This window comes from Thamnophis sirtalis, unplaced genomic scaffold (genome assembly GCF_051295495.1).
Source record: "Thamnophis sirtalis isolate CommonGarterSnake01/CBP01778 unplaced genomic scaffold, rThaSir2_p1.2 scaffold_13, whole genome shotgun sequence".
NCBI lineage: Eukaryota > Metazoa > Chordata > Lepidosauria > Squamata > Natricidae > Thamnophis > Thamnophis sirtalis.
The window spans coordinates 37,530,789-37,549,105 of record NW_028261393.1 but is presented as its reverse complement, the minus strand read 5'-3'; the positions used below and the strand labels follow the sequence as shown (position 1 = coordinate 37,549,105).

Sequence of the window (18,317 nt, the reverse complement as noted above, 5' to 3'; positions counted from 1 at the left end):
CTCTCTCTTCCCTCCTCTGGATTCAATGGGGTTTAGGAAATCCCCCCTCCTCACACACTCCCTCTCTCTCTCTCTTCCCTCCTCTGGATTCAATGGGGTTTAGGAAATCCCCCCTCCTCACACACTCCCTCTTTCTCTCTCTCTTCCCTCCTCTGGATTCAATGGGGTTTAGGAAATCCCCCCTCCTCACACACTCCCTCTTTCTCTCTCTCTCTCTCTCTCTCTCTTCCCTCTTCTGGATTCAATGGGGTTTAGGAAATCCCCCCTCCTCAAACACTCCTTCAGCCTCTTTCTCCCCTCTTTCTGGATTCGCTCCGAAGTTTTTAAAATTACCTCTTCTGTAGAGACCAGGTTATCAGCCACGTGAGACACATGCTGTGTTTCTATCAGTAATCCCCTCCTCAAACAACAACAGAAGCAGCAGTCAAGGGCGGGGGAGGGGGAGGGGCTGAGCTTGGACAGCCTAGGAGGCAGCTGCTAGCTCTGAGAGAGAGAGGAAGAGGGGGGGAGGGAGGGGCTGCTCAAAGCAACAGAAAAAGAAAAAATCTGTAAGGGAAGTCCGCGGTCTCCACATGGAGTAAGTCTTCTCCTCCCTCAGCCATTGGCAACAGCTCCCAGGGACACGCGGGTGGGAATGCGCTCGTCTCGAAGAAGAATATACGCTCCCAGTTGCTAAGAAAGCCTTGGCGGCTGGAGGCTTTTTCGTAACTTTAAAAAAAATCGGGAGTTTTTTTTTAAAAAAACGGGACGCTGGAAAAATTGTGAAATAGCGTGACTATCCCGCCAAAAGCAGGCCATCTGGTCACCTTATGCAACAGTCGTAAATGTGAAAATGGTCATAAATCACTTTTTTCAGTGCCGTTGCAACTTTGAACAATCACTAAATGAACTGTTGTAAGTCGAGGACTATCTGTATTGACTAAGGAAGATGGATGCTGCTTTGCTGCATATCTTGAGGGTGATTGCGTTCAAGACTCCATTAGCAAGCTTGGTAAAATTGGAACGGTTACTATAGAGAATCTCCAAAGACAACGATGACTCCTGTGCCAAAGGGTTCTATTAAAATAGAGTTGCGAATAAAACTTCCCATCAGCCTTGATCTTTTTCCAGAATGAAGGAATTAAGAAAATTTGTTTAAAGGAATTGCCAAGGCAGAAAGTTTACTCCCTTAATCATAACTGTATAAAATTTGTATTGTTGGTTCCTTCAGCTGCTGAGACTCCTTTGCTGAAGAACTTCAATAAAAGTTCCATGAAACGCCTCTCCTGTCTGGTTCTGATTGGCATCTGTGCCACGCTAAACCTGGTTTGTGGACTACAAAAATACAACAAAATATGAACAATCTACCATGTTCCCCCAAAAAATAAGACAGGATCTTATTTTCTTTTGACCTCCGAAATAAGCGCTTGGCCTTATTTTCGGGGAGATCTTATTATTGTTGAGGTGCAGGAGGAGGCAAGCATGGTCACCTCATGGCTGCTCCTGTATTGCAATATTTTTGGGGAGGGCTTATTTTACTGCATGCACTCAAAAGCCTGATTGGGCTTATTATCCGGGGAAGTCTTATTTTTGGGGAAAGGGGGGGGTATATATTACTAAAAAACTCATTCACAAAATTTTTATTTGGATGAATATAGCAATAATTTTTGAACCAACGTAACTCAAATGGGCTAATTTACACAATGTGTCCAAAATCCGGGATCCAGGAATCGCAAAATTTGAAAATTTTTATAAAATGCTATATGACATAAAATTATAATAAAATTAGAAGTGATTAGACATTCTGCTATAGTTGAACAGACTGAGGAATCTATTAAGAAAATATCTCTGAAAGGGTAACCCACCAGATCATGTTTAGTCTAATTGTATAAGGTGAAAATAAAGCCCATCAATATTAAAACTTTATAATGTGCTTGGGAAATTATTTTTAAAACGCCTTTGCTACTAAAATTACAATTTTCTGTAAATCCAGTCAAATAAATAAACATTGTGAATATCATTCCATTGCTAAATTTTAACAAAGTGATCTTATATATCGGGTCAGCAAACTGCGGCTCTGGAGCCGCATGTGGCTCTTTCCTCCCTCTGCTGCGGCTCCGTCACTGGTCAGTGCCACAATTTTGAGAGGAGCTTCCAGTCCGGGGGGAGAGAGAAGCACAGTGCGTCAGGAGAAGACTCTATGGCAAGGGAAGGGTTTTCCAGTTGTCTCCACATTGATAGGGCTTTCAGTTATGACAGGTAGAGGAAAAAGTACGCCGCGCTAGGAGGAGACTGTATGGTGAGGGAACTGAACTTCCAGTCAGCTCCAGAATTGAACAGGGGGCTTCCGGTTAGGAACTTTGCAGCTCCTGATGTTTTCTTTTCAGTGGGAAACGGGTCCAAATGGCTCTTTCTTTACATACAGGGTGTTTGTTGACCCCTGTTCCATTTCATCAGGATATTCCACTGTGTTTAAAGGGCGTGTTTAAAGAAAACATGACCCACTGGATTCTGGTCAAATGGTGTCCAACTGAGATGAAGGAGACATAGTGTGGCTGGATGTTAACAACTATATGAACCATAATGATCTGAACCATGGCTTACTGAACTAAGATATTTATCCAACTTTTTGAACTGTTTCCCATTCCCATTATGCCGGATAGTGGCGTGCAAACCACCAAAGGAGCTCAGACGGGACCTAGAAGACCTGTCCTGCCTTTTCTGCTGTTAACCCCGCTCCCAGCCCCCAGAAGGTTGAGACTGGCCCCATCCCAGTTAACCTTCCTGAAAGCCCTGGAAACTTGTGGATCCCATGGGTAGCCCATAAGGTGATCTTATGATGTTGGATAACAATAGCAATAGCACTTAGACTTATATACCGCTTTCTAGCCCTCTCTAAGTGGTTTACAGAGTCAGTGAATTGCCCGTAACAATCTGGATCCTCATTTTACCCATCTCAGAAGGATGGAAGGCTGAGTCAACCGTGAGCCACTCAGAATCTAATTCCTGCAGTGAGCAGTAGGTTAGTCAGGCAGTATTGCATTCTAACCACTGCCCCACCACAGCTCTAGATTATAAGGTTTTAAAAAATGTTTTAAGCATAATTATATAGGCAGTCTTTGATTTACAACTGTAATGGAACCTGCCCATTACAATTGTAAGTCAAAACGGTGATAAATTGAGTTTTTCATGTGACACATTCAATTTTAAAGCATTATTTTGTGGCAGTGATCAAGCAAATATTAAGCATAAATGCTGCGGTCATTAAGCAAGTACCATGGTCCTTAAACAAGCCCATTAGTCACTATGACACAGTTTTACTGAAAACCAGAAGTGCCTGTTTTTGGCAAAACTGTTAAAATCCCATCAGATGACCATGGAACTCTGCAAACAGCCATAAATGTGCTCAAAGTGGACTCCACTATCAGAACTTTGGATCCTATGCTTTTTCAGGTAGGTCATAACTTTGAACAATAAGAACTTTAAACAAACAAGTAATTGTGAGAGGGATCTTGGAGTCCTAGGGTATGATCACCTGAGTATGAGTCAAATGTGTGCAGCCATCGCCAAAAAAACTAATACAATCCTGGGTTGTATAAACAGAGGCATAGAATCAAAATCATGTGAAGTATTAGTACTGCTTTCTAAAAGACCACACTGGAATACTGCATCCAGTTTTAGTTTTAGTTTCCAGTTTTAGTCTCCACATTACAAAAAAGGTGTTGAGATTTTGGAAAAAGTGCAAAGAAGAGCAACTAAGATGATTGAAGGCCTGGAGACAAAAACATAGGAAAAAAATGGTTGCAGGATTTGGCTAGTCTAAACAAAAGAAAAATTAGGGATGACATGATAGCAGTATTCCAATATTTGAGGGGCTGCCACAAAGAAAGGGGGGTCAACTTATTCTCCAAAACACCAGATAAATAAAAGCAGAACAACTGTGGCAAAAAAAGCAAAGATAGGACCAAAAAAGATGTTGAGACTTTGGAAAGCATGCTTAGAAGAGCAACTAAGATGATTAAGGGCCTGGAGACATGAAGAACAGTTGCAAGAATTGGGTTTGTCTAGTCTAGTGAAAAGGATTAGAAATGATATGATGGCAGCCTTACAATATTTGAGGAACTGCCACAAAGAAGGGGCAGTCCACGTATGTCCCATAGCAGGCTATTTGAAAGAGAAAAAAAGTTATTTGGGAGCATACAGATAGCTCTCATAGGAAGGTGTAAATGGAGGTATAGAGTCTAGAGATAAATACAGGGCAGGTAGTCTGTGGGGGTGTATGGTATGAGTGTGTACTTGTAATTAATTGTCTCTGACGCTTAATTTGGTTGGACGTGTAACTCCAGTGGAGAAAATATTTTAATTAACTTTTCTTACGTTTGCAGATCTTTTTCTTTATTGTATGCGTTAAGTTGGGGCAACTCATTTGTGAGTTCAAAGCAGTTTGTGTAAAGAACTTTCCCTGGTTTACTATTGTTTGGGCAGGTTCATTTATTTATTTAGGCTGATTGTTCATTACCAGAGTAAGAAATGGATTCCTGGTCTTTGCAACACAGTTTTCCTACTTTCCCTTACTTTGTTAGTCCCATTAGTGATGAAAAGGAGGGTCAGAAACAGGATGGAAGCAAAGTTGTTTTCGATATAATATTTTAAATTTTCTTTGCAATACAGGAATCACATTTTGTGAGAAGGGTGGGCTGTAACTGTATCAATTTGCTAAATAAATGAATAAATGCTACAGAAACCGAGGCTGAATTGAAACAGGCTCCTGCCTGAGCAGGGGGTTGGAGTAGATGACCTCCAAGATCCCTTCCAACTCTTGTTACTGTTATCACGCTCCTTTGGGTCTCAGGAGAGATGCGTTTGGGGAGAGAAGCCCCCATGTGTTTGGGGGCGTTAGAGGGATTGGGGAGGGGGTTCTGGCAATCCCCCCCCTCCAACCTGCTTGTCCTTCGTGCCTGGAAGCATGTAAGCATTTTGCAGAAGAGCATTGGGCTCTTCTGCAAAAAACGCTCTTCCTTTCTCTGCAGACTCAGAGGGGCGGCGCCGGCTACTCTGCCGGGACAGAGGAGATGACGGTGCGGGAGGGGCAGAGAAAAGACCCCCGCCCTCCCAAGGCTTCCTTTCCATTTGCTGCAACTAAACGTTTGCAAAGTCCCCCAAAAAATAATCCTGTCAGAAGTGGGATTCGAACCCACGCCTCCATTCGGAGACCAGAAAGCCCCGCCCACCGGGAAGGCTCATCGCCTTGAGTCTGGCGCCTTAGACCACTCGGCCATCCTGACAGCACGGTGGGAAGGGCGCTCACGGAGGCTCTTCAAGGCTCCAGAGGAGCTGCGCAGCGGAGGAACACTGCATTTAGTGAGTGTTACGACCCCCCTCCTGAGCCGAATCAAGAAACAGGTCGGAGCCCCCTCACTCGGCGCGGATCGCTCCCCTTCGCGATTGCGGCGCCCCACTCCCCCCACATTTCTTCTTTTTCTCCCCCCCCAAACAAACTACATGTCCCAGGATGCATCGCTCCTCGGCGGGCGCAGGAGTGTGACGTCCAAGTCAGCGGCCATTTTGTTCCCCTCTTGCCCGGCTAGGTGACCGCAGAAGCCTTGCGAGAAGACGCTGCGCGATGTTCCCTCTGGCGCGGAGAGCTTTGGGCCTTTCGGGTGAGTCTGCTGCCCCGGAGCCCACCCACCCCCCGGGCAGGCCTGGTGGAGGTGTGGGGGGAGGGGAAAGGTGGTGCTCCTCGAGTTACAACAGTTTATTTAGTAACTGCTGGAAGTTGCGACGCCGCTGAGAAAAGTAACTTGGGACCGTTTTTTCACGCTTAGCGACCGTTGATGCATTTCCCCCGCTGTCACGTGATCAAAATTCAGAGGCTTGGCGGGTGTCTCATTTATGACGGCTGCAGCGTCCGGGGGTGGGGTCACGTGATTCACTTAAAGACCATGTGACTAAGCTAACAACTGCAGTGATTCGCTTAACAACCATGGCAAGAAAGGTCGTAAAAGGGTTAAACTCTTAGATGCCTCACTCAGCAACATAAATGCTGAGCCCAAGTGTGGCCGTAACTCGAGGACTGCCTGGGGTGCCGCCACCCTCCTCCTGCCGGGCAGGGCCTTTCCCGTCTCCTCAGCAGCCGACCAGCCCTTGCAGGGAAAGCAAAGGGGAGTTTGAGCTTCCCCATCAACCTGCTGGGTTTGGCTCAGCTGCCCTGGATGCCTCCAACCCTCAGCTGATTCTCAAGTCCCGGGCAGCCTGACCCAGGAGAAGGATAAATGTCAGCAGATTCTGATCAGTTCTAGAGAACCAGTAGTGGAAATTTTGAGTAATTTGGAGAACTGGTAAATACCACATCTGGCTGGCCCCGCCCCCATCTATTCTCTGCCTCCTGAGTCCCAGCTGATCGGGAGGGAATGGGGATTTTGCAGTATCCGTCTTCTGCCATGCCCACCAAGCCACGCCCACAGAACTGGTAGTAAAAAAGTTTGTATCCCACCACTGCGCTCGACAACTCTGGCCCGACAATCAAAACAATCACAACAAGACCAGTAGGAGATGCCAGCGCAATGGAGGATGCCCGAGCATCCAAGAAGCTGCTGCTTCTTCTTCAGCTCTGACTGGATGGTGGGGTATGGAAAGATTTATATTCCTTGCAGACAGCTGGTCATTTGCATCATTTTAGAGGATTCCTGAGGCCACTTGGAGGTTTATCTGTAGCCTCAGGGTCACCTGAGTGGTGCAAATGGTTCCTGTAGTCTGCAATTTTTTCCTCTGGAAATCCATTCCTACTCCCACACATAATTTGCATAATTACGTTTGTTAAGGGTTCATGCAGAAATATTGTGAATGTGCCTGTGACAGTAGGAAGTCAGCTAACCTTAGGTCTGATTGTAAACGTTGAACAGCTTCAAAATTAGAAAATATAAAAAGCAGTCAGCCTCAGTTTAAAAATGCCAGAAAAGGGGGACAGTAGCCCAGTCCCTCCATGATTGCCATTCATTGAATTTCAGCACTTAGTATATTCTGCATCAAAAACAGGATAACAATAAGACCTGCTTCATGTCAATTTACTTGGTTGATTGGTGAACTGGCGGTTCAACTGAGAGAGCTTTGTATTCTAGCCCGTGGCATTCAACATACGGTGAAGAGACAGGCTCACCGCAAACTTGAACCTGATTTCCATGACAAGTATGGCAACCTCGTTCTCCTTTCTGGAGTGGCGTTTGGTATTGGCATTTGGACCTATGTAAGTATTTGGCAGACTTCACTGCAACCAGGGCAGAACTCTACCTTTCTTCCAACAGTTGCTGGGTTTGCCTGTTAAAGTGGGCTTTGTGGCATCATTCCAGGCACTTGGGCTGTGGGTAAATATGTTGTGTGAAGAGAATTGCTGCAATGATTAAGGCTTTATTTCTGATCACTCTTGCAGGCCTGCCTTCAACTTCCACTTGTATGGAATTTCTCTCCAATTGGCCGACTTACTCCAAAAGAATGGAGAGAAGACTAGAAGTGACTTTGGGATACCTCTGGGAATGGGGAAGTAATCTGAGCTTCTTTGTGCCCCCCCCCCCTACCTGGCACTCTTCTGTGCTACTTATGATATAATAAAAGTATTGAAAATAAATAATTTGGGGTCATAATGTATATACGCTTGTAATGCAGAACTGGTAGTCAAGTAAGTTGGGTTTTTGTCTGAATGTTACACCTGCATGCATTATCCACACAACTGTGATGGAATGTAGTTCAGATTCCAGGAGGGAGGGGGGGCATTCCAGAGGGACAAGAAATAACTCAGTTCAGATGGTTCATGTGAGAGTAAGAGCGCCAAGACCTCCCTTCCTTAATAGTTCTGAGAGTAAATGTTTTATGGGGGTAGTAGCATGTTTTAGTGTGCAAGATTTTTGAGATAAGAACAATAAACAAAATCTGCTTGGAAGAATCAGAATGTGTCTTTTTGGTTTTTGGAACCTGACATTATTTCGCAAAAGACTGAATGGAAAGCAGACCTAAAAAAGATTACAAATGTGTTTTGATTACTGTGATTAATTTCACAAAAGATTCACGCTATTTGCATTTGCACCATTTGAAGTCATACTGCTATGGAAAATAATGTAATAATTTCAGCTTGATGGAAATAGACAATTAAAATTTTAACCATACATTTTTATTTTAACAAAAAACACTATTACAGTAAAAGAGGATAAGCCCACATCCAAAGCATATCTGTTCTCCTGTTTTCTCAAAAGGAGCCTTATCTTTGCTGGGCCTTCCTCACTTGGAACTTTTTGCACAAACAACTACTGCAGATGCTTGTTTCAACTGCCCACATTGTTAGCCTTGCACTAACTGAATTTTGATTCCAGCGTGACCTGGTATCAATTTACAAATTGCACTAAATCAAATTTAATTGTGACCTACCTGAACTGCTCGGAACAGAGTAAAAATAATTGAGAAATATATGGAATTGGGCCAATTGGAAGAATGAAAAAGGGATGCTGGGTGAAATCATGTAGGAAAGGAGGCTGTGAATGAGGCTGAGTCGAGATTGAAGCTACTGTAACCTAAAGATGAAGTAAGCATATAAACAGAGAAGACAAAGTGCCAGAAATGTGTCTAAAAGATACCTTTGGGAAGGTAGATAAAAACGAAACAAGTCATAGAATGAAAAACAAATTACTTGAACCAGTCAAAGTTGGGCCTCAGCACATGGAGTGGGGGGGATCCAATCCCAGCTAATCAAAGCAAAAACCTGGGGGTAAAAAAGGGGTCATAAAGTCCACCCCTCCTTGAATCATTTTTTAACCCAGCCTTTGTCATTTGACATGGGTTTGTATGGATGAGTGTATGTGTGAGAAAGAACAAATTCAGAAGATTCCGATTAAGTTAAAATTACATAGCATTGTGCTTTGTGACATTGCGTTTTTTCAGAAAGATTATTAAGGGAAGCGATTTCACCTCTATGAGAAGACCAGGGCCATTGCAAAGAAACAGGGTGCCACCACCACCCCTACCACTCTGCTGCCACTTCTCAGAAATGGGATAGTGCTGAAAATTTCAATGGGAGGAAGGAGTAGAAGGATAAAGCGAAAGTGCCCATGTGTCAATCATATTAAAACCATCACTTTGAATGATGCCTGATACCTCTTGGCAACAGTGGCGGGCCTGGAGAATTGGTGGCAAGGGGCCCTAATGTCCAGTCCTTGCAAAACACAGCATTCTGGACTATTAGAGGCTGTTTGTTCTAGTGGTTAAGGCACCCAGTGTCAGGCCTGTCCCAGCTTTGATGTTCAGGAAAGAAAGACCCTCAACTCTATTTGTAGTAGTGAAAGATATAACTTTTAAAAGCCAAGATCCCTGTGACAGTTACCACTATTGAGCAAGGTACCACCTATACTGTACCTGTGCATTTTGTTTTCCTTGCCTAAATGTAGAACCTTTTTTCACCATTGGATTTCATTTTGTTAGCAGCCCATGTTTAAGTCTGTCAAAATCCTTCTGTATCTTAAGCCTGTCTTCAGGAGGGTTGGCTATCCCTGCCAGTTTGGTGTCATCTTTATCATTTTAATGATAAAGTTCCCATCTTTTAATAAGATTTGTGAAAAATGCTGCCCTGGTTGCCCCCAGGAGCTCTGCTACATGGGCTCAGGAGGACCCTGGGAAATCTGAGCGAATTGGAGCCTCATAAGGCTCGGCAGTGCCATCCTCACCCGCGATTTCCCCCCCAGCGCCGCCCCCTCCCGCCTTGCAGGGGGTCCAAAGTCCGGGAGATTGAAGGAGCCCCGCACCACCTACGGATGATGTCACGTGACTCTGATCACCTGACTCCCTTCCCCCGTCCACGTGAAGGCGCTCCCTTCCGCAGGGCGGCGTATAGAGCGTAGCAACCGTCGCGTGGAGGGGCGTGGCCAGGAGGGAGGGGCGTGGCCGAGCCGGCGGGGACGGCGCTGGGCAGGGAAGGAGGGAGAGGTCCGGCGGCGGCAGGGGCGCGCGCTGGATGGGCCGCGGCTGAGGTACGGCGGGCTCGGGCGCGGCGGAGGGAGCGAGACCCCCCCTCCCCCATGGCTCTTCCCTCCGGGCGGGTCTCCTTGGCCCCGTGATCGGCGAGGAGCTGAGAGGGAGGGAGAAGTGGGGGGGGGGAATCTGCCCTGTGGGGCAAAGGAGCTTCTTGCGGGGACTTCGGCGGTTTCTCCAGTCTGACCGGCTGTCAGGGGGGAGGGCTTGTCTCGAAGTTCCCCCCCCCCCTACGCAGAAGGAGCCGGATTGCCGGGGGCCTCGGGGGTTCTGGTGACGGAAGAGAGAAGCGCGTCCCTCTTCCCTCCTACCTTCCTTCCTTTCCTTCTTTCTTTTTTCTTTCCTTCTTTCCTTCTCTTTCACCTTTCTCTTTCTTTCTTTCTTTCTTTCTTTCTTTCTTTCTTTCTTTCCTTCCTTCTTTTTTGTTTCTCTTTCTTTCCTTCTTTCTTTCCTTCTCTTTCACTCTCTCCTTCCTTCCTTCCTTCCTTTTCTTTCTTTTTCTTTCCTTCTTTCCTTTCTTTCCTTCTCTTTCAGCTTTCTCTCTCTCTTTTTTCTTCCTTCCTTCTTTCTTTCTTTTTTGCCTTTCTCTATTTCTTTCTCTCATTCTCTTTTGCTTCTTCCTTTTCTCTCTCTTTCTCTCCCTCTCTTTCTCTCTCTTTCCTTCTTTTTCACCTTTCTCATTCTCTCTTTCCTTTTTTCATTCTCTTTCACTTTTCTCTCTCGTTCTCTTTCCCCTCTTTCTTTTCTCTTTCTTCCCTTCCTTCTTTCTTTCTCTTTTGCCTTTTTCTGTTTCTTTCTCTCTTGTTCTCTTTCGCCTCTTTCTTTTCCCTTTCTCTCCCTCTCTCTTTCTCTCACTCTATCTTTCTTTCTCTTTCACCTGTGTCTCTTTCTTTTCTCTTTTGCCTCTTTCTTTTCTCTCTTTCTCTCTTTCTCTTCCTCCTTCTCCCTGTCTCTTTCTCTTTCTTTCTTTCTTTCTTTCTTTCTTTCTTTCTCTTTCACCTTTCTTTTTTTCTTTCGCCTCTCTCTCTCACTCTTTCAGATGAGGGGACTGCAACTGCCAGAATTCCTCATGCCAGCTGCGGAGTCTGGGACTTGCAGTCCAGCCATTTCAAAGTTGCCAGGGATGCTTCTTTCTGTTCCGGCTGTGCATCTCCTGGGTGGAGAGATTCCTCTTTTCGGCCTTCTCCTTCCAAGGGGCAAATTGTGGAGGGTGTTTTCCAAAGGAGCCTGAGATCAGAGGCCTCCCATTTCGAGGGGAAGGACGGAAATTCCTCCGGCCTTGCCCTGTGTTGCTTCTCCAGTCCTGCCTTTTGCATAGAGCTTCTTTTCTGGCTCCTTCTGCCTGTTGCGGCATCTTTTTACCTTCCTTCTGTTCCCCAAATATGTTCCTTGGTATGCTTGAAATGTCGCTTCCTTCCTTCCACGTTTCTTCCTTCATGGATGCAGCGATATGTAAAGAAAGTGCTTCATAATAAAAGAAGCATTAAACCATTTCTAAAGCATGCGTTTAATTTAGGAAGCTAGTCTGCCTTCGTGTGCAATGGAAGGCAGAGGAAACATCTTTTCCCTCTCTTTATGCTGGCATGAAGAAAAACTTTGAAGGAGCTTTTTTACTTCTTCTTTTTGGATGTAATATTGCATCACATTTGAGGTTGTATCCTGCTCTGCAAAAACAGGGCGTCGGAGGTTATTAAAGTTAATTAGAGGATAATCTTTTTTTTTAATTTTAAGGACATTTCTAGATTATGTTGTCTGTCGCAAAACAATTTGGTAGGTAGGCCTACACATCTTTAGCAACACAAGTTGCTAAAGTTGAGAAACTCTGAACTTGGGTATCTCCTTCGATAGCCCCAGTGCATGGAGAAAGCAATTCATTTTTCCTTTGATTCCACCCTCTCAGTTTCTTGGGTGGGTACTCCTGTGGCCTGTTTACATTGAATGCCACCTCTGAATCCATGTCAGAGCAATTCAGACTAGGAGGCTGCTGCCTGCCTTTGGCCCTGAGGGTATGCTGGGGCTGGGAATCTCAAGGAACACCCCCCCCCCATTTCAGATGGTGGAATCCAGATGGAGGTCTAACATGGCTAAATGGCCTTGCTGAGCGATGGGCAAGAGATGGAGGCAGAATGTCCTCTGTGCTTATTATCATTTCCCTGCCAGGAAAATATTTTTGTATTAAAAAGTCCAACTTTTTAAATCTTTACTTGTTTACTTCCATGGTTTGGTGTACTGTGCTTTTATGATTTTATTTTAAAGGCTTTCCTTTCTTAAGTCATCTTAAGTTATAAATTGGATTATAAAAGCTGCAAATAGTGTGGTACAGTTGGAAATTAGGTTAAATGCTTGGTTTTCTTTACATTTATGGGAAAAGGCAATCAGTTGTTGATTTAGCTGGAAATAAGACTTACCTATGTTTTCCTCCGTGCATCTGTTGTTTGTAGGGTATTATGTGAATCAAACAAGCAATGGGATTTGCAATGTAATATGTAATGCATTTTTACAAAACCTTAGCAAAAAGTTGAAATGCAAATGCGCTTATTTTGAATTCAGAGTCCTTGAAAGTTGCTGCTTTTGAATCTTTTATTTGGTTCTATGCAATATTGCAAGGAGAAATACAGCCTGTTTCAGTTGTAGACTCATGTCTCAATCAATCAATCAATCAGAATAGAGCTGGAAGGGACCTTGGAGGCTTTCTAGTTCATCAATCCCCAATCTTTACGACTTAGTGGCCCAGCAAGGCGGGGGTGGGGAGGGAAACTGGGATGCGCAAGTGGCAAGCTGGTGCACATGCGTGCAAGTGCTTACCAACCCACTGCTTACACAGGTTGAGCTCTTCTGGGGTGTTGGATATTCCTGCCAACTTTGTGTCATCTGCAAATTTGATGAGTTCCCCATCTATTTCTTCATTTAAGTCATTTATGAAGATATTATTTTTTAATTATTATTATTATTATTATTATTATTATTATTATTATTATTTATTAGTTTTGTAAAGTATTGAAGAGTATTGGGCCTAAGATGGAACCCTATACTTTCTATAAGTGTTTTGTGTTTGAAGAGAAAATCCTTGTACATATGTTACTATGGTAAATGCATATATTTATTGAGTCTGACCAGCTCAAGTTTGACTCCGGCTTCCAAGGTCAGTAAAATGAAGATCCAGGGATAATATGCTGATTTTGTAAACTGCTTACAGAGGTCTGTAAAGCACTATGAAGAGTTATATAAGTGCTATTGGTAGTGCTATTATTTGCATACATTTATATATTGTCCAGTTCCCTAGATTCTGGACAATTTTGAATAAGAGGATTAAAAGATATAAATAGAAGTAATGGCAACCAAAGCAAGAACAAAAAAATGAGACTTCAACAACGCCAAAGAAAACACAAATCCTATCAGCATAAAAACCCTTATTAAATCAAGCTTCAACGGCCTGTTTTCACAATCTTGTTGAAAATGAGAACAGGGAGTACTTTTATACACATTCATTTTGTAGTGTGGGAGACCAATAGAGAGAAGGAGTGAGTCTGCAAAGAAGTTGGATGGAGAGCCAATCTCCTGCAGCCAAGCTCTGCAGGGCTTCAGAAATGGTAGCCCAGCGCCTTGGGAGCTGACTCAGAAACCTATTGATAGCAAGGTCCATGACCCCCAAAATGGGCATAATCATTCTCTCATTGGGGCAGCTGCATTTTGTACCACTGCAGCTTCCAGGTTGTCTGTGAAGGCGGCTTCTGAGGCAGGGTGTTCCAGGTAGCGAAGCTTGTGGTGATGAGGATGTGAGTCAGTCACTGTCCTCGGGGCTTCCTAGTCTATCTGGGACCACATCTGGCTCTTGAGTTGCATTTTGTCTTTTTGTATTTATTGTCTCGTTATACTTTATTAGCTGCCGAGAGTCTTGAGATTACATCTGCAAAGACCTATGAGAAATAAATAAAATAGCTGCCGTAAACTGGGCAAAGACTCCTGTTCTAGGATGAGATGTTCATCCAGGAGGACACTCAAGGCAGCCACATTTCAAGAGATGCCTTCAATCAAGGAGAGTGCAGTCTTGGCTTTTTCAAGGACAATGGCCTCTTGCCCTCAAGTAAGGCAGCATTAACCACCTCCTAAATCAAAGCATTAATTCCCCTCTACCCATTTTCCATATTTTTCTAATCCAAGATTGGCAATGGGGGTTTCCACCATATTCATGCCTAATAAGCAGACAAATGTCTAACTTGTTTTTTTCTTTACTTTTCTTTTCTGGATCTTGTTTTTCTGTATGTACTTCATTAGTATTCATGCAGAGTAGCAAGCATGGGGTGATTTTGACATATTAATTTTGCGAACCCCTTAAGGAATATTGAATGTTGGCATAATAGATGATTGATTTTTGTTAATATTTCTTCCTCTCGTCCATATTAGCAGGGACAAATATCTGGGGAGGGACTCTATTTTCCATCTGACCCTGCAGGTATTGTTGTTTGTTGCAAAGTCATGTCCAACCCATCATGACCCCCATAGACAACGTTCCTCCAGGCCTTCCTGTCTTCTACTATCCACTGGAGACCATTTAAGTTCACGCCATCTGCTTCGATGACTCCATCCAGCCACCTCATTCTCTGTTGTCCCCTTCTTCTTTTGCCCTCCATCTTTCCCACCATTAGGCTCCTCTCCAGTGATCTGGCCTTCTAAAGGGCAGTCAGGGTTGATCTCCTCTAAGACTGACCAGTTTGATCGCCTTGTAGTCCAAGAGACTCACAGGAGTCTTCTCCAGCACTAGAGTTCAAAGGCCTCAATTCCTTGGCGCTCAGCCTTCCTTATGGTCCAACTTTCACAGACATCCATTGGAACTGGAAAAACCATAGCCTTGACTCTACGCACTTTTGTTGGCAAGGTGTTTTCTCTATGCTGTCTAGATTTGCCATAGCTTTCCTCCTCAGGAGCAAACGTCTTTTAATTTCTTGGCTTCCGTCCCCATCTGCAGTGATCTTAGAAGCCCAGGAAGATAAAATCTGTCACTATCTCCATTTCTTCCCCATCTATTTGCCAGGAATTGAGAGGGGCGGATGCCATGATCTTAGTTGTCTTAATGTTGAGTTTCAAGCCACTCTCTTTTGCACTCTCCTTTTGCACTCTCTTCCTTCAACCACATCAAGAGGCTCTTTAGTTCCTCTTCACTTTCTGCCATTAGAGTGGTATCATCTGCATATCTGAGGTGGTTGATATTTCTCTCGGCAATCTTAATTCCAACTTTTGATTCATCTAGCCCCGCCTTTCTCATGATGTGCTCTCTATATATGTTAAATAGGCAAGGCGACAGCATACAGCCTTGTCAGACTCCTTTCCCAATTTTGAACCAATTAATGGTTCCGTATCCAGTTCTCACTGTTGCTTCTTGACCCGCATATAGGTTTCTCAAGAGACAAATAAGATGATCTGGACTCCCATCTCTTTAAGAACTTGCCCCAATTTGTTGTGATCCACACAATCAAAGGCTTTAGCATAGTCAATGAAACAGAAGTTTTTCTGGAACGCCCTAGCTTTCTCCATGATCCAGCATATGTTGGCAATTTGCTCTCTAGTTCCTCTGCCTCTTCGAAATCCTGCCTATGGTAGTTCTCGGTCCACAAACTGCTGGAGCCTAGCTAGTAGGATTTTGAGCATAACTTTATTAGCATGTGAATTGAGTGCAATGAACATTATTTGGCATTGTCCTTCTTTGGAATTGGAATGTAAACTAGCCTTTTCCAATCCCTGCAGGTGCCCATGGCAAAAGTACTGCTGGCCCCATTTTTTTTAATGAGCATCCCCCCCCCCTTGTTCAGCCAAAATCTTAGAAAGTGTAGCCTTAGAAAAAGGATGTGATCTTAGCCTGTGTTCTCTAATGCTGCCCCCTCCTTGCTTCTACCTGCACATCTTTCTTGCTACAACCACAAATGTGTTAAGGGTGTAATGTTGAGCTTCATATTAACAGGGGTCCTGAATTGTTCATCATCAGTATGGTTCATATCTGACTTGTGGAAAAAAATAAAAGTTGTAAATGTTATTTCTGTCACACTTGTGAAGCCACAAAAGCTCATTTTCTGTGATAATACGTTCACCAAACGTCTTGCTCTGAAAAACTGTTTTGCCTAATTCTGTTTGTCAAACACACAGTTGAGTTGGCACGGAATGGACAGATACAGTTGAGTATCATCCCCATATTGATGGTATTTAATCCCGTGCTGGCATATGATCTCACCCAACGGCTTCATGTAGATGTTAAATAGGAGGGGGGACAGGACTGAGCCCTGCGGCACCCCATATTTAAGGGGCCTAGGGGTCGACCTCTGTCCTCCAACCAACACCGACTGCGACCTGTCTGAGAGGTAGGAGGAGAACCACCATAGAACAGTGCCTCTCACTCCCACCTCCCGCAACCGTCGCAGAAGGATACCATGGTTGATGGTATCGAAGGCCACTGAAAGGTCAAGAAGCACCAGGATAGAGGAATGTTCTCTATCCCTAGCCCGCCAGAGATCATCGATCAGCGCGACCAAAGCAGTTTCGGTGCAGTAACCAGGCCTGAAACCCGGCTGAAAAGGGTCTAAATAATCTGTTTCATCCAAGGACCGTCGGAGTTGAAAGGCCACCACCTTCTCAACAACCTTCCCTACAAAAGGGAGGTTGGAGACTGGACAATAGTTGTTAAGGATAGCTGGGTCCAGAGAAGTCTTCTTAAGGAGGGGTCTCACCACCGCATCCTTCAGTGGGTGCGGGAAAGATCCCTCCCGTAGAGAGGCGTTGACAATCATCTGGAGCCAGCCTCGTGTTACCTCCCTGCTGGTCGAGACCAGCCAGGAGGGACATGGGTCCAGTAGGGAGGTGGAGGCACTCACCGCTCCCATGGCCTTGTCCACTTCCTCAGGAGCGACAAGTTGAAACTCGCTCCACAAAATCCGATCAAGGCCCTCCCCCGGCATCTCAGCAGGAACTGCCCAAGTGGAGTCCAGGTCCGTCCGAATCCGAGCAACTTTGTCCAACAGAAACTGAACAAATTCCTCGGCTCTACCCTGTAAGGGTTCACTCGCATCCCTCCCTTTCAAGAGGGAGCGAGTTATCCTAAACAGGGCAGCCGGGCGAGATTCTGCGGACGCAGTAAGAGCGGAAAAATGAGCACATTTTGCCGCCCATATTGCCGCTAAATAAGTCCTAATAAAGGCTCTTAGTAGTGTTCGGTCAGATTCGGAGTTACAAGCCCTCCAATGTTGCTCTAGGCGTCTCTTTTGGCGCTTCATCTCCCAGAGTTCCTCGGTAAACCAAGGCACCCTCCTGGATCCACTGCTGCGGAGAGGCCACAAAGGCACAATCCGGTCCAGTGCCTCTGCCGCCGCTGTATTCCAAGCCGCGACCAAGGACTCTGCCGGGTTGCGTGCAAGGGAGTCCGGTATCTCACCAAGCTCCGTCTGAAATCCCAATGGGTCCATCAGGCACCTGGGGCGGAACCATTTAATCAGTGCAGTGGGGGAGTAGTTTCCGAAAGTCAAGCCTCAGTAGGAAGTGATCTGACCATGACAAGGGCGAGATCTCTATGCCCTTCAGTTCCAGATCACGTCACCACTGCCCCGAGAGAAACACGAGGTCGAGCGTATGACCCGCTGTGTGAGTCGGACCCTGAATTATCTGGATCAAGTCCATGGTTGTCATGGAAGCCATGAACTCCTGCGCTCCATCCGAGCATTCGCCAAGAGATGGCAGGTGGAAATCCCCCAGTACTATCAGTCTGGGGAACTCAACTGCCAGTACCCCAGTACTATCAGTCTGGGGAACTCAACTGCCAGTACTCAAGGAGCGTAGGCAGGGCTGTTGTAACGCAGCTGGGAGGTAGGTATGTTAGAAACAACCCCACTTGACCTCCTAGGTCCAACTTTACCAGAAGGGACTCACACCCGACAATCTCCGGAGCAGGGATCCCACAAGGAACTAATGACTCTCGGATGATGGCTGCCACTCCCCCACCCCTTTCTCTGGTGTCATGATTGGTGGAGCATCTGAAACCCTTCTGGGCACATTTCTGAGAGGGGGACTCCTCCCTCGTGGCCCAGCCAGGTTTCAGTAATACATGCCAGGTCTGCCCCCTCGTCTAATATTAAGTCCCGGACGAGGGGAGCTTTATGAATCACAGACCTGGCATTTAGCAACAGCAACCTGAGACCAGGGCCCTGACATCTCTTGCCACCTGGTTCTTGAGTTGAGTTATCAGGGCTGAAAGGAGGGATCGCTGTAACGTAGCAAACCCTCCTTCCCCGGCAATGGCTAGCCCTGTAACTCCCGTCATACCTGCCTCTCCCAAACGTAACCAGGATGCT

At 45.3% G+C, this 18,317-nt stretch overlaps 2 protein-coding genes and 1 non-coding gene across 4 annotated transcripts in view; 2 read left to right on the top strand and 1 right to left on the bottom strand.

Annotated features, from left to right (window-relative positions):
* Positions 1–5,152: 5,152 nt before the first annotated feature.
* On the bottom strand, positions 5,153–5,264 carry TRNAL-CAA (transfer RNA leucine (anticodon CAA)). Its single transcript has 2 exons — positions 5,227–5,264; positions 5,153–5,198 (listed from the first exon to the last, which is right to left on the bottom strand). It is a non-coding gene; the product is annotated as a tRNA-Leu (tRNA).
* Positions 5,265–5,488: 224 nt separating this feature from the next.
* On the top strand, positions 5,489–7,915 carry COX7B (cytochrome c oxidase subunit 7B). The gene is made up of 3 exons (XM_014068054.2): positions 5,489–5,639; positions 7,098–7,222; positions 7,406–7,915. The coding sequence occupies exons 1-3, from the start codon at positions 5,603–5,605 to the stop codon at positions 7,481–7,483; spliced, it is 240 nt and encodes a 79-aa protein (XP_013923529.1). The 5' UTR covers positions 5,489–5,602; the 3' UTR covers positions 7,484–7,915.
* A 1,997-nt stretch (positions 7,916–9,912) lies between these two features.
* Positions 9,913–18,317, top strand: part of ATP7A (ATPase copper transporting alpha) — a 43,669-nt gene continuing 35,264 nt past the window's right edge. For both annotated transcript variants that reach the window (XM_014068058.2, XM_014068059.2), the window contains exon 1: positions 9,913–9,986. The gene's annotated coding sequence lies outside the window, so the exon portion shown is untranslated. The remainder of the gene's footprint in view (positions 9,987–18,317) is intronic.

Coding starts and splice junctions, on each gene's coding strand:
- COX7B (XM_014068054.2), top strand. CDS start 5,603: ATGTTCCCTCTGGCGCGGAGAGCTTTGGGCCTTTCGG. Junction 5,640..7,097: donor GAGAGCTTTGGGCCTTTCGG/GTGAGTCTGCTG, acceptor TTTGTATTCTAG/CCCGTGGCATTCAACATACG. Junction 7,223..7,405: donor GTATTGGCATTTGGACCTAT/GTAAGTATTTGG, acceptor TCACTCTTGCAG/GCCTGCCTTCAACTTCCACT.